Here is a 16,145-nt window from a genome sequence, read left to right on the forward strand (position 1 = left end):
AATTTGGAATTCAGAATTTTAAAAACAAATGTTAAAAAAATATTTGCAGGTAATTGAAAGAAAATAAAATACTGAATAAATAAAAATTTTAAATTATGAACAACAAAGTATTGTTTCTAATATATCTTTTACCAATCACTTTTTATTTTGTTTTACCCAAATATATATACCTTAAGCAAATGACTGTTGGGTGCCTAGCCTAAATAAAAACTGTTTAACATTTCTTTGAAACATTTCTTTTGAAACTTTGCATACAAAATTACTTCTATCTAAGTGCAGATGTGTGATATTTCCTGGACAGATGAAGAGATTTCCTCTAACAAATTATTTAATAGGTTTTTTTGTCTGTTTTGGATCATATATCATAAACAATGGAGCCTTTGCTGCTTCTAAAACATTACATCATCAGATGCTGGACAGTGTGATGCATCTTCCATTACAGTTTTTTGAAATCAATCCCATTGGCCAGATTATCAACCGATTTACTAAGGTGAGTTATATCACAAAACATTTCTTACAGGAAAAGCCAATTTATCTGAAGTTGATGCATTTGGAAATTTCTATTAGCTAGCAGTAGAGAGCCATAATATTCCAAGTTCTGGATCTTGTAATAGCTGAAAGAAAACTAATGACTCAGTTATTGGACAGATTAATAGATCCAATGGTTACACTGATATTTAAATGTAGTCTCAGAAGAATATGATTCTAAGCATCCTGTGTCTCTTTTCCACCACAATGACAAGCAAAAGGAGGCCATATAGGACTGAGGATCACTTTGTATTTTAATTTGTTTCTTGAGCTGCCATAAGAATTCTTTACCTAATGGTCATCCTACTAATGATGAACTGCTACATATGCAAGTACTGAGCTGATTCTTGTTTAGCAGATTTGGTCTACCACTGCAACTGTAACTGAAGTCATGCTAGTTTTGTAGAAGCTGCCAGACTCTTATAATATGGTCTTACAAAACCTGAGTTTGTACTCAGGTACACCTTCAAAGAAAAGTAACATAGGAGGATCTTTGTTTATACTCAGTTGAGGATATTTTAATGACACTTCTTTTAAAAATACACATATTATATTGCTTACTTTCTCAATAAATGAGGGAGGGTATGGAGGGACAGAGAGAATTTGGAACTCAAATTTTTTTAAAGTAAATGTTAAAATAAAGTACATTAGGAATCATGTAGTATAGAATAGACAATTTTATAAAAAATAAAAGCACTAAAAGTGTAACATATCCAAAAGAATGTATTATTGATGGCAAGTAGAATTTTAGTCCTTTGGGTAAGAGAATGAAAAATTTTTGTCTATATCCTTGGTCTAACAAAGTACCTTCTCTGCTCAATAAGTATATTAGATATATTTTATTAATAACATTTTGCTTTTATATCATCTTTATTTCTCTACCTATTTCTTCTCCTTGTAATAGAGGGTCGTATTTTTAAACCAAAAATTTTTTTAAAGAAAATATTTTTAAAAGTTAAGCAATTTATCAAACAAGTTGAAAAGTATTATTTTGTATTCTATACTCATAATTTCTTCTATCTTTGCCAAGAAATGAAAGAGCTACATTTTTTCTTTGGGTAGTAAGGTTACTCATCACACACACTTGCATAGAATTCAGTTTTGATTTTGTTGGTATTATTTCCATTTATGCTGTTGTAGCCATTATATACCTCACTTTGTAATCATTCACATAAAACTTTTCAATATTCTCCGTATTCATTTATTAAATCATAGCAAAATTTTATTTATCCATGTATTATAATGTTAGCTTCCATCACCACCCCCAGTCTACTTGGGAAAGATGTCTGCTTTGTCTCCATGTGTATTAAGTGTATTTAAATTATAACTAATTAGTGCCCTTTGTACAGGGTAGTTTCCATATTACAAAGTTCAAAAAGTGGGCATCCAAGTAATCATTTGGTCAATTGATAAGAAGAGTAATACTTCATAATATTGTAGACTTTTTATGGCCCAGATTCCAACACTTCAGTGAATTAATAAAGCATTTGTTAAGTATTCATAAAACACTGTGGGAGCACAAATTAAAAAGTAAAGCAGTTTCTATTTGCAAGAAACTCACATCCTAAGAAGCAAGACAATATGCATAAGAAGCAGATTCAACTATAAGTCAGAGAAAAAATTCCCATTGTCTGTAGGGTACAGTGATGAAACAAATGTAATGCTTCTTCTTTAATGTAATTTCTACTGATAAAATCATATCAGTTTTTGTTTTTGTATCATAAAGATAGCTTCCCAGAATGATAGCTGAAGGTACTGACTGGATGAATTTTTATTACAAAGGCATCAAGTTCAGATTCCTGCACTATTTCCATTAAAGTCTTAGAGAAAGGAGATGGTGGTTAAAGTGGTGGCAGGGTCCCTACCTGTGCTCTATATTTTTTCTCTCCCAGTATATCTTGCTGCTTCAGCTAGCCTATCTGACCTGCTCTAAGTAGCACTTGATTGACAATTGGTGTGTGACTCAGAGAAAGTCACTTAATCTCTGTCTGCCTCAAATTAATTTATGTATGAAATTAGGATCATAAAACACCCAACTCTCAGGGTTGTTAGAATTATAAAATGAAATATTTGTAAAGAGCTTTGTAAATCTTAAAGCTCTATATAAATGTTAGTTATTATTACTCGATACACTCAATAGCAAAGGAGAGAGTAAAAACTTTTTTTCCAGTGTTTAAGGCATCTGAATTTAATTATATGATTAACCACATCCAACTTCATTCACAATTATCAATTGATCCAAATCTAGTAAATGATGCCTTTTAGCCATCATGTAACATCTAGTAGTGAGCAAGTAAGCCTACTAGTTCATGTGTGCTAATTAGGTAAACTATTATTTTGGAAACTCATTGTGGAAGTTTTTAACTATTTTTGTGGAGATTGCCAGATTATGATTATTAAAACTGGAATGACATAATATACCTTAAAATTACAAGCTGTCTAATTATGATCATTTGCCTATTATTTTGTAATGGTAGGAGTGAAGTGGGGCAGAAGGTAATAAAAAAGATACAAAAGGGAACAGGGGAAATGGAGTCAATCATCAACAAAATTGTATATAAAAATATTTTTATTACATTAATGTTTCTGCTTTATATTTAATTTAAAAACTGAGAGAGATAAATCAATATATATCCTGACTTTTTAGGACATATTTATCATTGATATGCGTTTCCATTATTACTTACGGACCTGGATAAACTGTACACTGGATGTTCTTGGAACAATCTTAGTGATTGTGGGTGCTTTGCCACTCTTCATTATTGTAATGATCCCTCTTGTATTCATATATTTCACTATACAAGTAAGTAGATTAATTTTTAGCTTTCTGTAATCTCACTAATACACAATTTACTTTAGCATATTAAAATCCCTCTTAGTCTCTGATTCTTTTAGAACTTGGCAAAGAGCAGAAAGGTGTCTACTTTGTCTACTAGAATTCTAGTTGGAATAACAGTATAACAAATCTTGGATCTTAAAATATATAGGGAGAATAATGTAAGGCTAAATATAATGCAAAAATTTTATGTTTTAATTGTTTCAAAACAAAGTCATAGATGAAGGGAATGAGAGTGATAAAGTTATGTTAGGGTTATTTTGGACAATACTTTTTCCAATCCTCCAAAGTGGAAAATATTTGCTTGCCTCACACAATTACCAACAATTCACCATATATCTCCAATACTTATGCTTTTTCAATAAACTATGGAATGTAACTGATGAAAGATGGGGATGTTAAATGTATGCTTCAATCTTTTGAAATTTTGCCAATGGCTAGTTCTGGATTAAATATGTCTTCATTTGTCCTCCAATAGATGTAATTAGGTAACCTATGCTTCAGTATAATGGGATATACATACAATTAAAGTTGATTAAATTAACATCTTTGGGGTAGTGGGTCAGAATTGCAGAACCTCTGCATTGACAGCAGTTTCAAGAACTAGCTAATTCAATACATATTTAATGTAAGAATCCATTGCATTAACCTCATTTTGAAGACCTCAAGTGAGGGGAAGGCTACTAATTATTAGAAAGAGTTTCTTGACATCAGAGCTCCAGCTCTGAACTTGGAAATCAAACAGAACAAGAATAATTATTATTTTGCTACAAACCTTTAAAAATACTTGGATTGGGGGAGAAAGCACAGTAAAGCAACTAGTGACAAAAGACACTTGCTGTGTCTCTTGATAAGAGGAATGAAAAGAGGGGAGCTGTTTATAATATAGATGGAGGGTACTCACAAATCAACCAGAAAAAAAGGAACTATGATGATGAGATCTAGAAACTATGTCTTGTTAGAGAAGACAATGCAGTATATATAGGAGAGCCCTTCAGAATTGGATCTGGTCCTGGCTTCTCCACTAACTGTCCTTGTGTAGTCTTTCATAAATTATTTAATATCTCTGGGTCTCATTTTATGAATTAGTAAAATTAAGAGATTTAAACTAAATAAGCCTTAAGGTTTTTGTAAGAAGTATTTAAAAATAACATGGCACTTTTCACATGATCCTCTGAATAGCAAGCACAATAAATGTGTTGTTGGGAGTATAGAAATAATACCTAGCTTAAAAATGAACCTTTCAGCAAAACTAATATTCAAATGAATTCTTTCAGTTGTTTCTTTTTTAACACAAAAAATTTTTGTTTTTGTTAATTTGTTAACCTCCACTTTGTGGATTTTGATAAGAGATACTATATCCCAAGTTCTCGACAAATCCGGAGATTAGCAGGAGCATCCCGTTCTCCTATTATATCACACTTCAGTGAAACTTTGTCAGGAGCATCAACAATAAGAGCTTTTGGACACCAACAGAGATTCATCAGCCAGCACAGAGATGTTGTCAATGAAAATTTGGTTTGCTTCTACAACAATATCATTTCAAACAGGTAAGGATGGACAATCACATCCACCGAAATCTATTGCAAATCACTTTCCTGTTTGTCATATTTTCTACCAACTTCTGAAAGAATAGAAAAAAATTATTCTTTATATAATATGTTTAAATAATATTAAATATTAGAGCCCTAATTATTTCTAGATTTTTGAAATTGCACAATTAATAAAAACATTTACTTCATTCTGTATTATTTTCTATATATAATATATAAAATACTATGGAGATATTTAGTAGACTATACATAAACACTATGTGAAATACCAAAAAATGTATTTACTTCCTATTATGTAGGAAAAAAAAACAATATAGATCAGACTGTAATCAAAGGATAAAATAAATTTAATGTCATTAATAAAACCAATGATGTTCTATAGTATATTTTAGACTTATTAGTCAGATTCTAGAATACAAAATAAAAAGGATAATAAACCTCATTTAATGTTAAACTCACATTAAGAATAACAAAATGAGCAATTTTACAGTACTTTGAGACATTCTTCATCTTTATTTCCTGTTCTCATCTCAATAACATATATATAATATAAATATAAATTAGAGGTATTTTTTTAAGAGGATATAATTCCTTGGCCCTAAGCAACTGGATCCTAGGCCATGAGGAAGATCTTAGACCTGATTGCTTTAGAACCATCAGTTTCCCTAAGAAATCAATTACAGCTTAGATCCCTGCCTCAGTTGTGTTTTGTTGCTCATTGGAACTTTGTAGCACACAAGAGCTAGTGTTTGAGAAAGTATTAAAATTCACCTTCCTGATTCCAAATTCTATGTATTACATCACCTAGATGCCATAAAATGGAGAAAGTAAAAGGAATGAATTAGAAAGTAGAATCTAACAATTTGTTGTTTATAAAAACACAGTAAAAAAAATTCACATTAACTTAACTGAACAGCTATAGCAGAACTGGTTATACTTTACATTGATAATTGGCACATTATAGTCTTTAGGCCACCTGTTTTTATATGAATTTCAAGAATGGTTTTGTTTTGGTTTTATATTTTTAAATGGAATTTTATTATATTTAAAAGTGTAAAAATCCTTTTTAATTCAAAAGCTCAATTTGACCCTCTGCAGTTGTTTGTTGATTCCTGCTCCAGATGAATAAAGAAAAAGTTGGGATAATAGTTGTGATCTAAGACAAAGAAACATTAAAATATTCACACTTAAAAAGATATAAGCAAGAAAACTATATAATGATCAAACTTTTAGGTCTTGAAATAATATCAATATTTGACAAATATATACACTAAATTGCATAGTATTTAAGTGCTTTAAAAATAACTGTACTGTAAGAGAAAATGGTATCTAGTTGTTATGTTTGGGAACTACAGTCTGTCTCTCTTAGTCTTTTCCAAATAATCTAACAGGAAAAAAAGAAAGAATAAAAATAAAAGAAATAAAAAATTAGAAATTAAGGACTAGAATAGAATTTTGGAAAATTAGATTGCTGACAATTATTGAATGGAAACATTCAGTTTTGAATAAGACTTTTACAAAAACTGACTATGTACTAGAGCATAAACAAATGCAGAAAAGTAAAAACATTTTATTGATCACATTATAAAAATTATCGTTATTGAAGGGCTTTTAAAGAAAGAATTCAAACATGAATGGAGATTAAATGATTTAATGATAAAGAATTGATGGGTCAAAGGAAAAAAGGAAATGAAATAGCTTCATTAAAGAAAATAATAGAAGTAAGACAATATATTAAAACTTTTAGGGTGTAGCCAAATCCATACTTAGGGAAAATTTTATAAAAAATTTTATAAAATTTTATAAACAAAAACAAGAGAATAACCTAATCTCAGGGATAGAAATGAATAGCCCTAACAGAAGTTCTTAAAATGGAATGAGAGATGCAAAGAGGTAGAATTCCAACTGAATTCTATCAAACATTTAAAGAATAATTAATTCCAATATTACATGACTGTTTTTATGGATCCTTGATACCTAACTTAGAAAGAGACAGAGAATTTTAAATCTCATATCCATAACAAACATAAATATTAAAATATTAGCCAAGAGATTATAATAAAATTTAAATAGATTATATATTATAACTAAGATTAATTTATGGGAGGAATGCAATGTTGTTTCATTATCAAGAAAACAAACAATAGCCTATGCTTAGTACAAAATAATTTGAAATTCTTAATTATATCAGAATATAAAGAAAAAAAATAAAATACAAAATGCTTTTTGTTGAAAAATTATAAAGCAAGCAAAAGAAATTGAGGAAGTAAAAATGGTAAATAATACAATATAAGTTCACAAACCATCAACATCACTTTATATTATCAACAAAATCTATTAGTTACAGAAAAATAATCACAGGAGATAGAAAATTACTGGAAGTACCTAAATAAAGGTAGACAATAAAAGTAATGATGCTTTCTACAAAAATTTATATCTTCAGTGACTGTGATGAGGGATAACATCTGAAATAACTGAGGAAACAAAGGATGAAACTTCTGCTCTTATAGACTTATTAAGCAATACATGCCAATTACATAATAAATTAGAATCAGGCCTTCTCCTCTTGTCACTGGAACCATAATTTAATTTAAAGCAAACTAAGCTAGATGCAGAGCTGAGTCACAATATGCAATCAATATGGTTTCCATAATTCCAAAGTATAAGAATTAAAGAGCAAGAATCTCAAAGGAAAATGAAAAAGCATGAGAAATAAGAAAATCTAACAATACTAGGTCACAAAAGATAATATAAAGTAGTAAATAATCAAAACTAAAATTTGGTACTGATTAAAAAATACAAAAGTTGATCAGGAGAATAGATCAGATAAGAGGTCTATAAATAGATTTTAAGTGGCATATGAAATTGGATAAGAAAAAATTTTTATTTTCAATAAAATGTAATTGAAAATTAGCATTTATTACAATTATGAATGTAGGCAATAAACACTCTGAGAAAGAGTGTACAGGTTTTTTTCAGACAGCCAAATTAGTACATGATTTTAAAAAATGAGTATCCTTGGATTACAAAATCTAGAATTAGTCAAAGACGGCAACATTGTGTGCGTGTGTGTGTGTGTGTCTGTGTGTGTCTGTGTGTGTCTGTGTGTGTCTGTGTTTTAAAACAAGGACTGGTCTACAACTTCTAGACAAAAACTTTATTATTTGACAAAAATGCCAATAGTATGTCACAAATTAAGTTTTGACAAACATTTCATATCATTTTTCACAATAAGTTCCATGTATAAAAAATAAAAAGAAATGTCATAAACAAATTAAAGCAGGGGAGGATATACCCTAACTTTGTCTAAAGGGAAGACTTCTTGATCAAATAAAGGATAAAAAGGATCATAAGAGAGAAAATAGTTTTGATTTCATAAAATTGAAAAATTTCTGCACAAACAAAATCACCACAGTTAGAATAAGATGGGAAACAGCCAACTGGGAATAAACCTTTGCAACAAATTTCTCAAATAAACTTTTGATATCAAAGATATTTAAGGAACTGACAGAGATTTATAACAAAAGCATGCCCTAATATGCAGTCGAAGGATGTGAATTTTCAGTTCTCAAAAGAAAATAAGTAACTAAGAAATATATAGAAAATGTGATGCCACTAATAATAAGAGAAATATAAATTAAAACAACTTTGAACTTATACTTTATGTGTACCAACTTGGTAAAGGTGACAAAAAAAGGAAAATGACAATTTTAGAGGGATTGCTGGAAAACAAGAACACAAATGTACTGTTAGAAAGCAATTTAGAGTTATGTTCCTCTCCCCCTCCTGTCATCACCACCAAAGTCACAAAATTTTGAAGATCCTTTGACCTAATGTTACTATTACTAATCTTAAATCTCAAAGAGACCCCCCAAAAAGAGAGAAAATATCCATCCTGCTGGTAAATGTTTAACAAGTAGCTGTCTAAGAGGAAAGTGCATACATAATACACTTTTAAATTTAATCTTCATTATTAACATTTTCTCCAACTTCTTCTAAAGTCTAGAAAATAAAAATTAATAAATTAACCCACAATCTTTAATATTTGGCCATTTCTAAGATGTACATGCCCACACTAAAAATTAAACAATCAGCTCTCACAAATTGACATATACTGTCATACCACTGGAAAGGTCCTGTGTGTACATAAATATTTATACCAGCACTTTTTTGCCATAGCAAAGAAAAAAAAAAAAAACAAAACAGGGAATGATTGAACAAACTATTATGTATAGATGCATTGAAATATTTTTTACTCATTAAAAAAATGAACAAGGAATAGAATCAGAAAAAATTCTGAGAACTTTTAGGCGTGAATACATGATGAATAAGTAGAACTAGGAGGACATTTTATATAAGGACTATAATGTTGTGAAGAAAAACTCTGAAATACTTGGGAATTATGATCAAAACAGAGACCAATTACAACTTCAGAAGACAGAGATCAATAGTGCTTCCCATTTTGGGGCACAAAAATGGAGAATCAAAGTGAAAACATTTCCAGACATGCCAACATGTGAATTAATTTTACATGATTATATTTATTTGTTATTAGGGAGGACGTTTGCTTTTCTTTTGTGATGATGGGTAAGGGCTCGGAGAGGAAAGAAGAGAGAAGTGGGAAGCAATTTTCATAAGTGGTACTTTTAAAGGGAGGGAATAAAAGAAATGGAAAAGAAGAGGACAGAAAAGGAAAGAAGAAAGAAGTGAGGAGAGAAGGGGAAGAGAAAGAAGAAAAGAGAAAATGAAAGATCAGTGAGCTATAAGTCAGGCAGTGTTGGAATTATCATGCTCAATTTCTATTTGAAGTTTAAAAAATAACTTCAAAATTGTATTTGTAAAGAAAAAAGCTGCATAAAAGAAAATAACCCAAATCACATATAACAGAAGGTCTTAGTTTCAAAGAACGCTATTTTTTTCTTTCATCTTACACTGAAGCATCCATGTTTGTTGATGTTCTTAAATTCATAAAGAAAATCTAAACAAAAATAGATTTTAATTTTCTTTCTTTTTAATGAATTGGATCCAAAATAAAATTAATGCTTCCTACTCTGTCAAATGTCAGATATCATATGAGCTGTAGTAGCATTTTTTTAATACTCTTCTAAATTTATTGCCATTGATGACTACCATTTTCTTTGCAGGTGGCTCTCTGTCAGACTTGAATTCCTTGGCAATTTACTGGTTTTCTTTGCTGCATTACTTGCTGTGCTGGCAGGAGATGCAATGGACTCAGCAACAGTTGGTTTGATCATATCTTATGCATTAAATGTCAGTAATGATAGTATTTTGGCAGTTTGAAGTTTTCTAAAGAGCAAATATAGATGATTGACTAAAACAGGATTTTCTTTGATTTGTCTATCCAACTAGTTCAAGAAATTTAAGTCAAATTTTAGGTAAAATTAAGTATTAGCAATTCTATATAACTTTGATATCAATTTCTAGGTTTATTTTGAGATAATTTATCAAAGAATAGTTCTAATTCCCTAATTTCTTTTTTTGCTATTTTTTTCTAATTCTATGAAAACATTTTTTTTGGCAGTTTGATTGGTTTGGCACTGAACAAGTAGACCAATTTAGGCAGAATCGTCCTTTTTATTATATTAACTCAGCCTACCCATGAGCAATTGATGTTATCTCAATTATTTAGATCTGACTTCATTTGTGTGAGAAATGTTTTGTAAATGTGTTCATATTGTCCTTGGGTTTCTCTTGGCAGGTAGACAGCCAAATATTTTATTTTGTTTATAGTTATTTTAAATGGAATTTCTCTTTTGATCTCTTGCTAATGGACGTTATCAATAATATATAAAAATGCTGATGATTTGTGTGGGTTTATTTTATTTCCTACAACCTTGCTAAAGCTGTTTCAAGTAGATTTTCAGAAGATTTTCTAGGATTCTCTATATATAGCCTTATTTCCTCTGCAAAGAGTGATAATTTTATTTCCTCATTGCCTATTTTAATTCAATTTGATTTTCTTTTTTATTGCTAAAACCAACATTTCTAGTACAATGTTGAATAATAGTGGTGATAATGGGCATCCGTTTTTCATCCCAGTCTTATTGGGCATGTGTTCAGCTTCTCTCCATTACAAATAATGCTTACTTTTGATTACATATAGACACTGCTTATTATTTTAAGGAAAGCTCCCTTTATTTCTGTGTTCTCTAGTGTTTTTAATAGGAATAGGTGCTGCATTTTGTCAAAGGCTTTCTCTTCATCTATTAAGATTATTATATGATTTCTGTTGGTTTTATTATTGATGTGACTAATTATGATAATAGTTTTGCTGCTGTTGAACTCAGCCCTGCATTCCTGGCATAAATCTCACTTGGTCATAGTGTCTTATACTGCTGATAAGTTGCTGTGATCTCTTTGCTAACATTTTATTTAAAATTTTCACATCAATATTCATTAGAGAGATTGGTCTATAATTTACTTTCCCTGTTTTTGGCTCTTCCTGGTTTAAGTGTCAGTACTATATTTGTATCATAGCAGGAATTTGACAGGATTCCTTTTTTACCTATTTTTCCAAATAGTTTAAATTGTATTAGAATTAATTCTTCTTTAAATGTTTGGTAGAATTCACTTGTAAATCCATCTGACCCTGGAGATTTTTTCTTAGGGAGCTTGTTTATGTAATTTCCTAAATTTTTTTTGCATAAATGTAATTTTAAAAACCCAGCAACATTAGTCAGCATTATTGTTGCAAGTCAGTACCCAGGACTTCATTTTGACAATTCTGCCTATATTCAGCTTTTATAGAGAGAAAGACTGCATTTACTTCCCAAGATTTTGAGGAAAGGAACTATATTTATCCCTTCCTTTCCATTTATTACTGCCCTAATTACCTTTTTTCTATACTAATGAAATAGCTTCCTAACTATTCTCTTTGTTTTGTGTGGGTTTGTTGACCCCAATTACTGGTCAAATCCCTACCCAATTAATCTTCCAAAGGCACATCTCTATTCTATTGTGCTCTACTCAAAATTTTTCAATTGTTTACCAATATTTTACTTGATAAAAATATACAATATTTATACAATTTATACAATTTTTACAATTTATATATACAATTTAAATATACAATTTTTACAACATTTATAAAACCCAAGTTCCATAACCTAGCATCCTAAATTCATCAAAATTTGGCCACAGATAATCTCCTACTATTTCTTTAAACAAATAAGGCTGCATTCATTTTAAAATTAGTGAAGTTGGAAAGGCACAAAAAAGAGAGAAATTAAAATCTAAAGGTGAAGAGCTTTCTAGTGAAAATAAAGCTCTTCATACCTTTGAAAGGGAAAAACTATTTTACAACTACATAAAGAAAGGCCAATAGAAACAATTGATTTGCCTCTAGGTCACAAACTTCAATCATACCAACACCACCAGACACTTATCTGCATAAAACCTCAGTAGGAATTGGGAATACCTAACTGAATTGGAAGTAAATTATCATGAAGAAATATGGAAATCCCTTATTGAGGGAATAGATTCTAAACCAAGAAAAGCTGCTTAAAAGTTCCTTTCTCTCATCTCCTACCAATCTTTTGTGAGCTCTACTCAAATGCTACCTCCTTTATGAAGTCTTTCCTTATAGTTTAAAGTACTCATTTATTTATTATTACTGTACTACTTCCTCTTAGTAATATCGGTTGCTCTATATTGTATATTGTGTAATTACCATTTCCCACCATTAGTTTATAAATTCCTTTAATACAAGAACCACAGTTTACACATCTTTATAGCTTCCATAGCAGCTATCTAAAAATAGCTTGTACAGAGAAAATACTCAATATTTATCAGTAATAATATCTTGCTATCCATTTTGTAAAGAATTCTATAAGTATTAAATAGGAAGTAAAATATTTTATATTCCATAAAGTGCTATGTAATAATGGCAGCTCTTACTATTAGTTTATTATGGTCTTTTATTCTTTTTTCCCTCTGAAATCCATTATTTGTATCATCTGATATTTAAAGACAATTTATGTATACATGTCAAACAAACTAAAAAAAATAATTTTTTTCAGATTACTCAATCTTTGAACTTTTGGGTTCGAAAATCATGTGAAATTGAAACCAATGCAATTTCCATTGAAAGAGTTTTTGAATATACAAACATCAAGAAAGAGGTGAGCATTCCAAATACTTTATCAAGCAATATAACAACACAGATATGTCTCATTGGATTTGGAGGAATAAAAAATAATTTATCAAAATGTAGCAAAATTATCTCTTAAATATTTCATAAGAGTAGTCCTGTATGACTCAGTGGGAAACAGAATAGACATTTCTAGACTGTTTCTCTTCCCACCTTTATTCAAGAAAGAACTGCATTCCTGCCAGGACGGGAAGTATATTAGAGCTGGAAGTTTGGTCATTGCTCTCCTTAAAGAGAGGAATAAAAGGCTATAATTATATCTATCTATTTCCTTAAATATTATTAGTCTAGGGGTTGTAGTTTTTAGATTCAAAATGACTTCTGATTATTGTTTTATTAATAAGGGTAAGCAATATCCTGTTTTATTCAAGGCTTGACTTCTTCCCCACCAAATATGAGTTCATAATGAACCTAAATATGAAGCCATTTATCCAAGCCCAGAGCAAGATAGAAATCACAAAATGTATACATAGGAAAAAAATATATATAGTGGGGGAGAAGAAACCAAATCATTATAAGTCTCTATTTTGAAGTCACCACATTCCAGGTTCTCCATCAAAAATCTTCAGATACAGCAATCACTGATAACAGTTATATTAAAAGAAATCCAGGCATCTTTCTTTGTGTAGCGATTCTTTGTCTATATCATCTCTATTTGAATTAAAGTATTCTTCCCTGTCCATCATTTCTTAGAATAATAGTTTTTCCATTTTTCCATTTCTATTTTTCATAGTTCTTTCAAATCTCAAAAAATTATTATTTTGCTAATTATATCTATATATGTAATAGAGTAATATTAAATCCTCTCATAGTGAATCAATAAGAATTTATTAAGTATCTACTAATTATCAAGCCCTGTGCTAATCAGATATTAATATTCCTATCACTAAATTAGCTCAGGAAAATACTAAAATACCCGACTAAATTAAAAGAATCTAAAAGGATTATCAAGTATGTCTTTGATTTCAAAACATTGGTGGAATAGAGTACATAGTATGAACTTCAATATGAGAGGGAAACTTATTCCATTCCATTATGGTAGAAAATATCTCCTTGATATTTCTTAGAAAGTAAGAAAATTTCATACTTGTTAAACATTAATTTGGAGGATCTGTCTAAACACATATGGACAGTAATGTATATACCTGGATTGAAAGCTAAAACTCTAGCAAAACATAATAATAAGAGATATCTGGTTTCAAAATTTACTAAAGTGTTTTTTTAAAAAGGCATTTGGGAAGAGTGGGTCATTTTTAAATTGTCGTTAATATATATTTAATTATCTTTCATTGTTTTTAGGCACCATGGGTAAAGACTAAAAGGCCCCCATCACAATGGCCTGATAAAGGGATAGTAGAATTTGTAAATTATGAAGCTCGTTATCGCCCAGATCTTGGTCTAGCTTTGCAGGATGTTACTTTCCAAACTCACAGTGAAGAAAAGGTAATATGTTTATATTTCTTTTTTTCAATCACTAAGTTTGCAATGACTCAAATATAAAATGGTCTTAAATATGAAATCATCTTCCTCTGATTCTTATATCATGAAAATACATTTTAAAATGTGTCTTGATTGTTCATTCTTCATAAATAACCTAATCTATTTTTCCTTCTTTGTACAACTCAAAGTCTTTTAAATTAAATTACTCTTTGAAGTACATGCTCTATTCTACCTTAATTCTCTGAAAAGATTCATTTGTATTCAAGATAAACCTGGTACCTCTTCTTCAGGTTCAAGTGTTGGGAAGAAATGATGCACTTGAATGATACTGAACTGTTTACTTAGAGAGGATATGAAAGACAGAATGACAATGAAAGATACAATCCCTGTCATTTCCCCGCAGTTTGTTTAGTAGGCCAGCATATGGTGAGTGATTTTTAGACATCCACCATGTAGAAGATGTCCTGATCTGACATGAGTAGGACTTTTTGTGTCCATAGGTAATCAAAAAGTCTTGTCAGCATAATCAGAAGTAACTGGAAAACTCTGTCAAAGAAAGCAAAATTTGAGCCTTGCCATACAATCTGGAATCAAGTTCTGACTTTATTCTACTTTTTAACCTATAATGGGAGGAAGAAGGAGGAAGAGTGGTATCTGGTAGATGTTAGTCTTGTTATAACTTTAATATAACTGAGGACTCAAACACATTTTCATAAGACTCTCCTTTTTATTGGAAAATTTACTGGATATTGGGTGCCTGCTTGAGAGACAAGGGATAAAACTGTGTCAACTTGAAATAAAGAAGACTCCTACAGTAACAAAAACAAGGATCTTTAATTGAGACAAGAGAACTACAATTTGGGTCAAGAGAATTACACAAACATGCAGCACTAAAGTATTGGAGTGTCTACGAGGGGTAAAGGTGGACAGGGTTAAATTTTTTTGACAAAGAGGGAGTCTCTTGGAAGGCACATACTTAGGAATCTGTTATGTAAGGATTTTTTTGGTATAACAACCAAAAGTCCATACCGAAAATTGGGGGAGATTTAAAAATAAGAAATAAGAATAATTAGAAAGCTATAATCATAACCTTTCAGATAGATAAATTATTATCTGGTTATGATAGTCATTTGGGGAAGAAGTGTTAACTATGTGATGCCTTTGTAGTCCCATATTTAATAGATTATGATTGCAATGCACAAACATAGGATTCTAGTGACCTGAAAGCAATTTTGATTAATTTTTAATGGAAAGAATTTTCTTTCAAAAAATAAAAACGTGAGCAGTTCTTAATAACCTATTTATTCCATTACAGATTGGAATTGTAGGAAGAACTGGGGCTGGTAAATCAACGTTGACAAATTGCTTATTTAGAATTGTAGAGAAATCAAGTGGCAAAATTATTATTGATGGAATTGACATATCAACTATTGGACTTCATGACCTACGTGGCAAACTTAATATTATTCCACAGGTAAAACGTATAGTACGGGGTTTACTATGGGATGTACTTCTAAGCATAAGAACTCAGTACTGTAAAAGTGTTTATGCTCATATTTTCTCTTTGTCATAAGTATTCCTAACTTTGTGTTAATAAATATGTAAAGATAATTTCATG

General features: G+C 30.2%; 1 protein-coding gene across 1 annotated transcript in view; it reads left to right on the top strand.

The window, feature by feature from the left end:
* LOC127557134 (multidrug resistance-associated protein 1-like) overlaps positions 1-16,145 on the top strand; it is a 90,017-nt gene that overhangs the window by 69,752 nt on the left and 4,120 nt on the right. Inside the window, exons 19-25 of the mRNA XM_051990572.1 lie at positions 336-490; positions 3,176-3,331; positions 4,715-4,914; positions 10,062-10,188; positions 12,957-13,058; positions 14,387-14,530; positions 15,843-16,001. Of these exons, the coding sequence (XP_051846532.1) occupies positions 336-490; positions 3,176-3,331; positions 4,715-4,914; positions 10,062-10,188; positions 12,957-13,058; positions 14,387-14,530; positions 15,843-16,001 (1,043 nt within the window). The remainder of the gene's footprint in view (positions 1-335; positions 491-3,175; positions 3,332-4,714; positions 4,915-10,061; positions 10,189-12,956; positions 13,059-14,386; positions 14,531-15,842; positions 16,002-16,145) is intronic.

This window comes from Antechinus flavipes, chromosome 3 (assembly GCF_016432865.1).
Source record: "Antechinus flavipes isolate AdamAnt ecotype Samford, QLD, Australia chromosome 3, AdamAnt_v2, whole genome shotgun sequence".
NCBI classification, from domain to species: domain Eukaryota; kingdom Metazoa; phylum Chordata; class Mammalia; order Dasyuromorphia; family Dasyuridae; genus Antechinus; species Antechinus flavipes.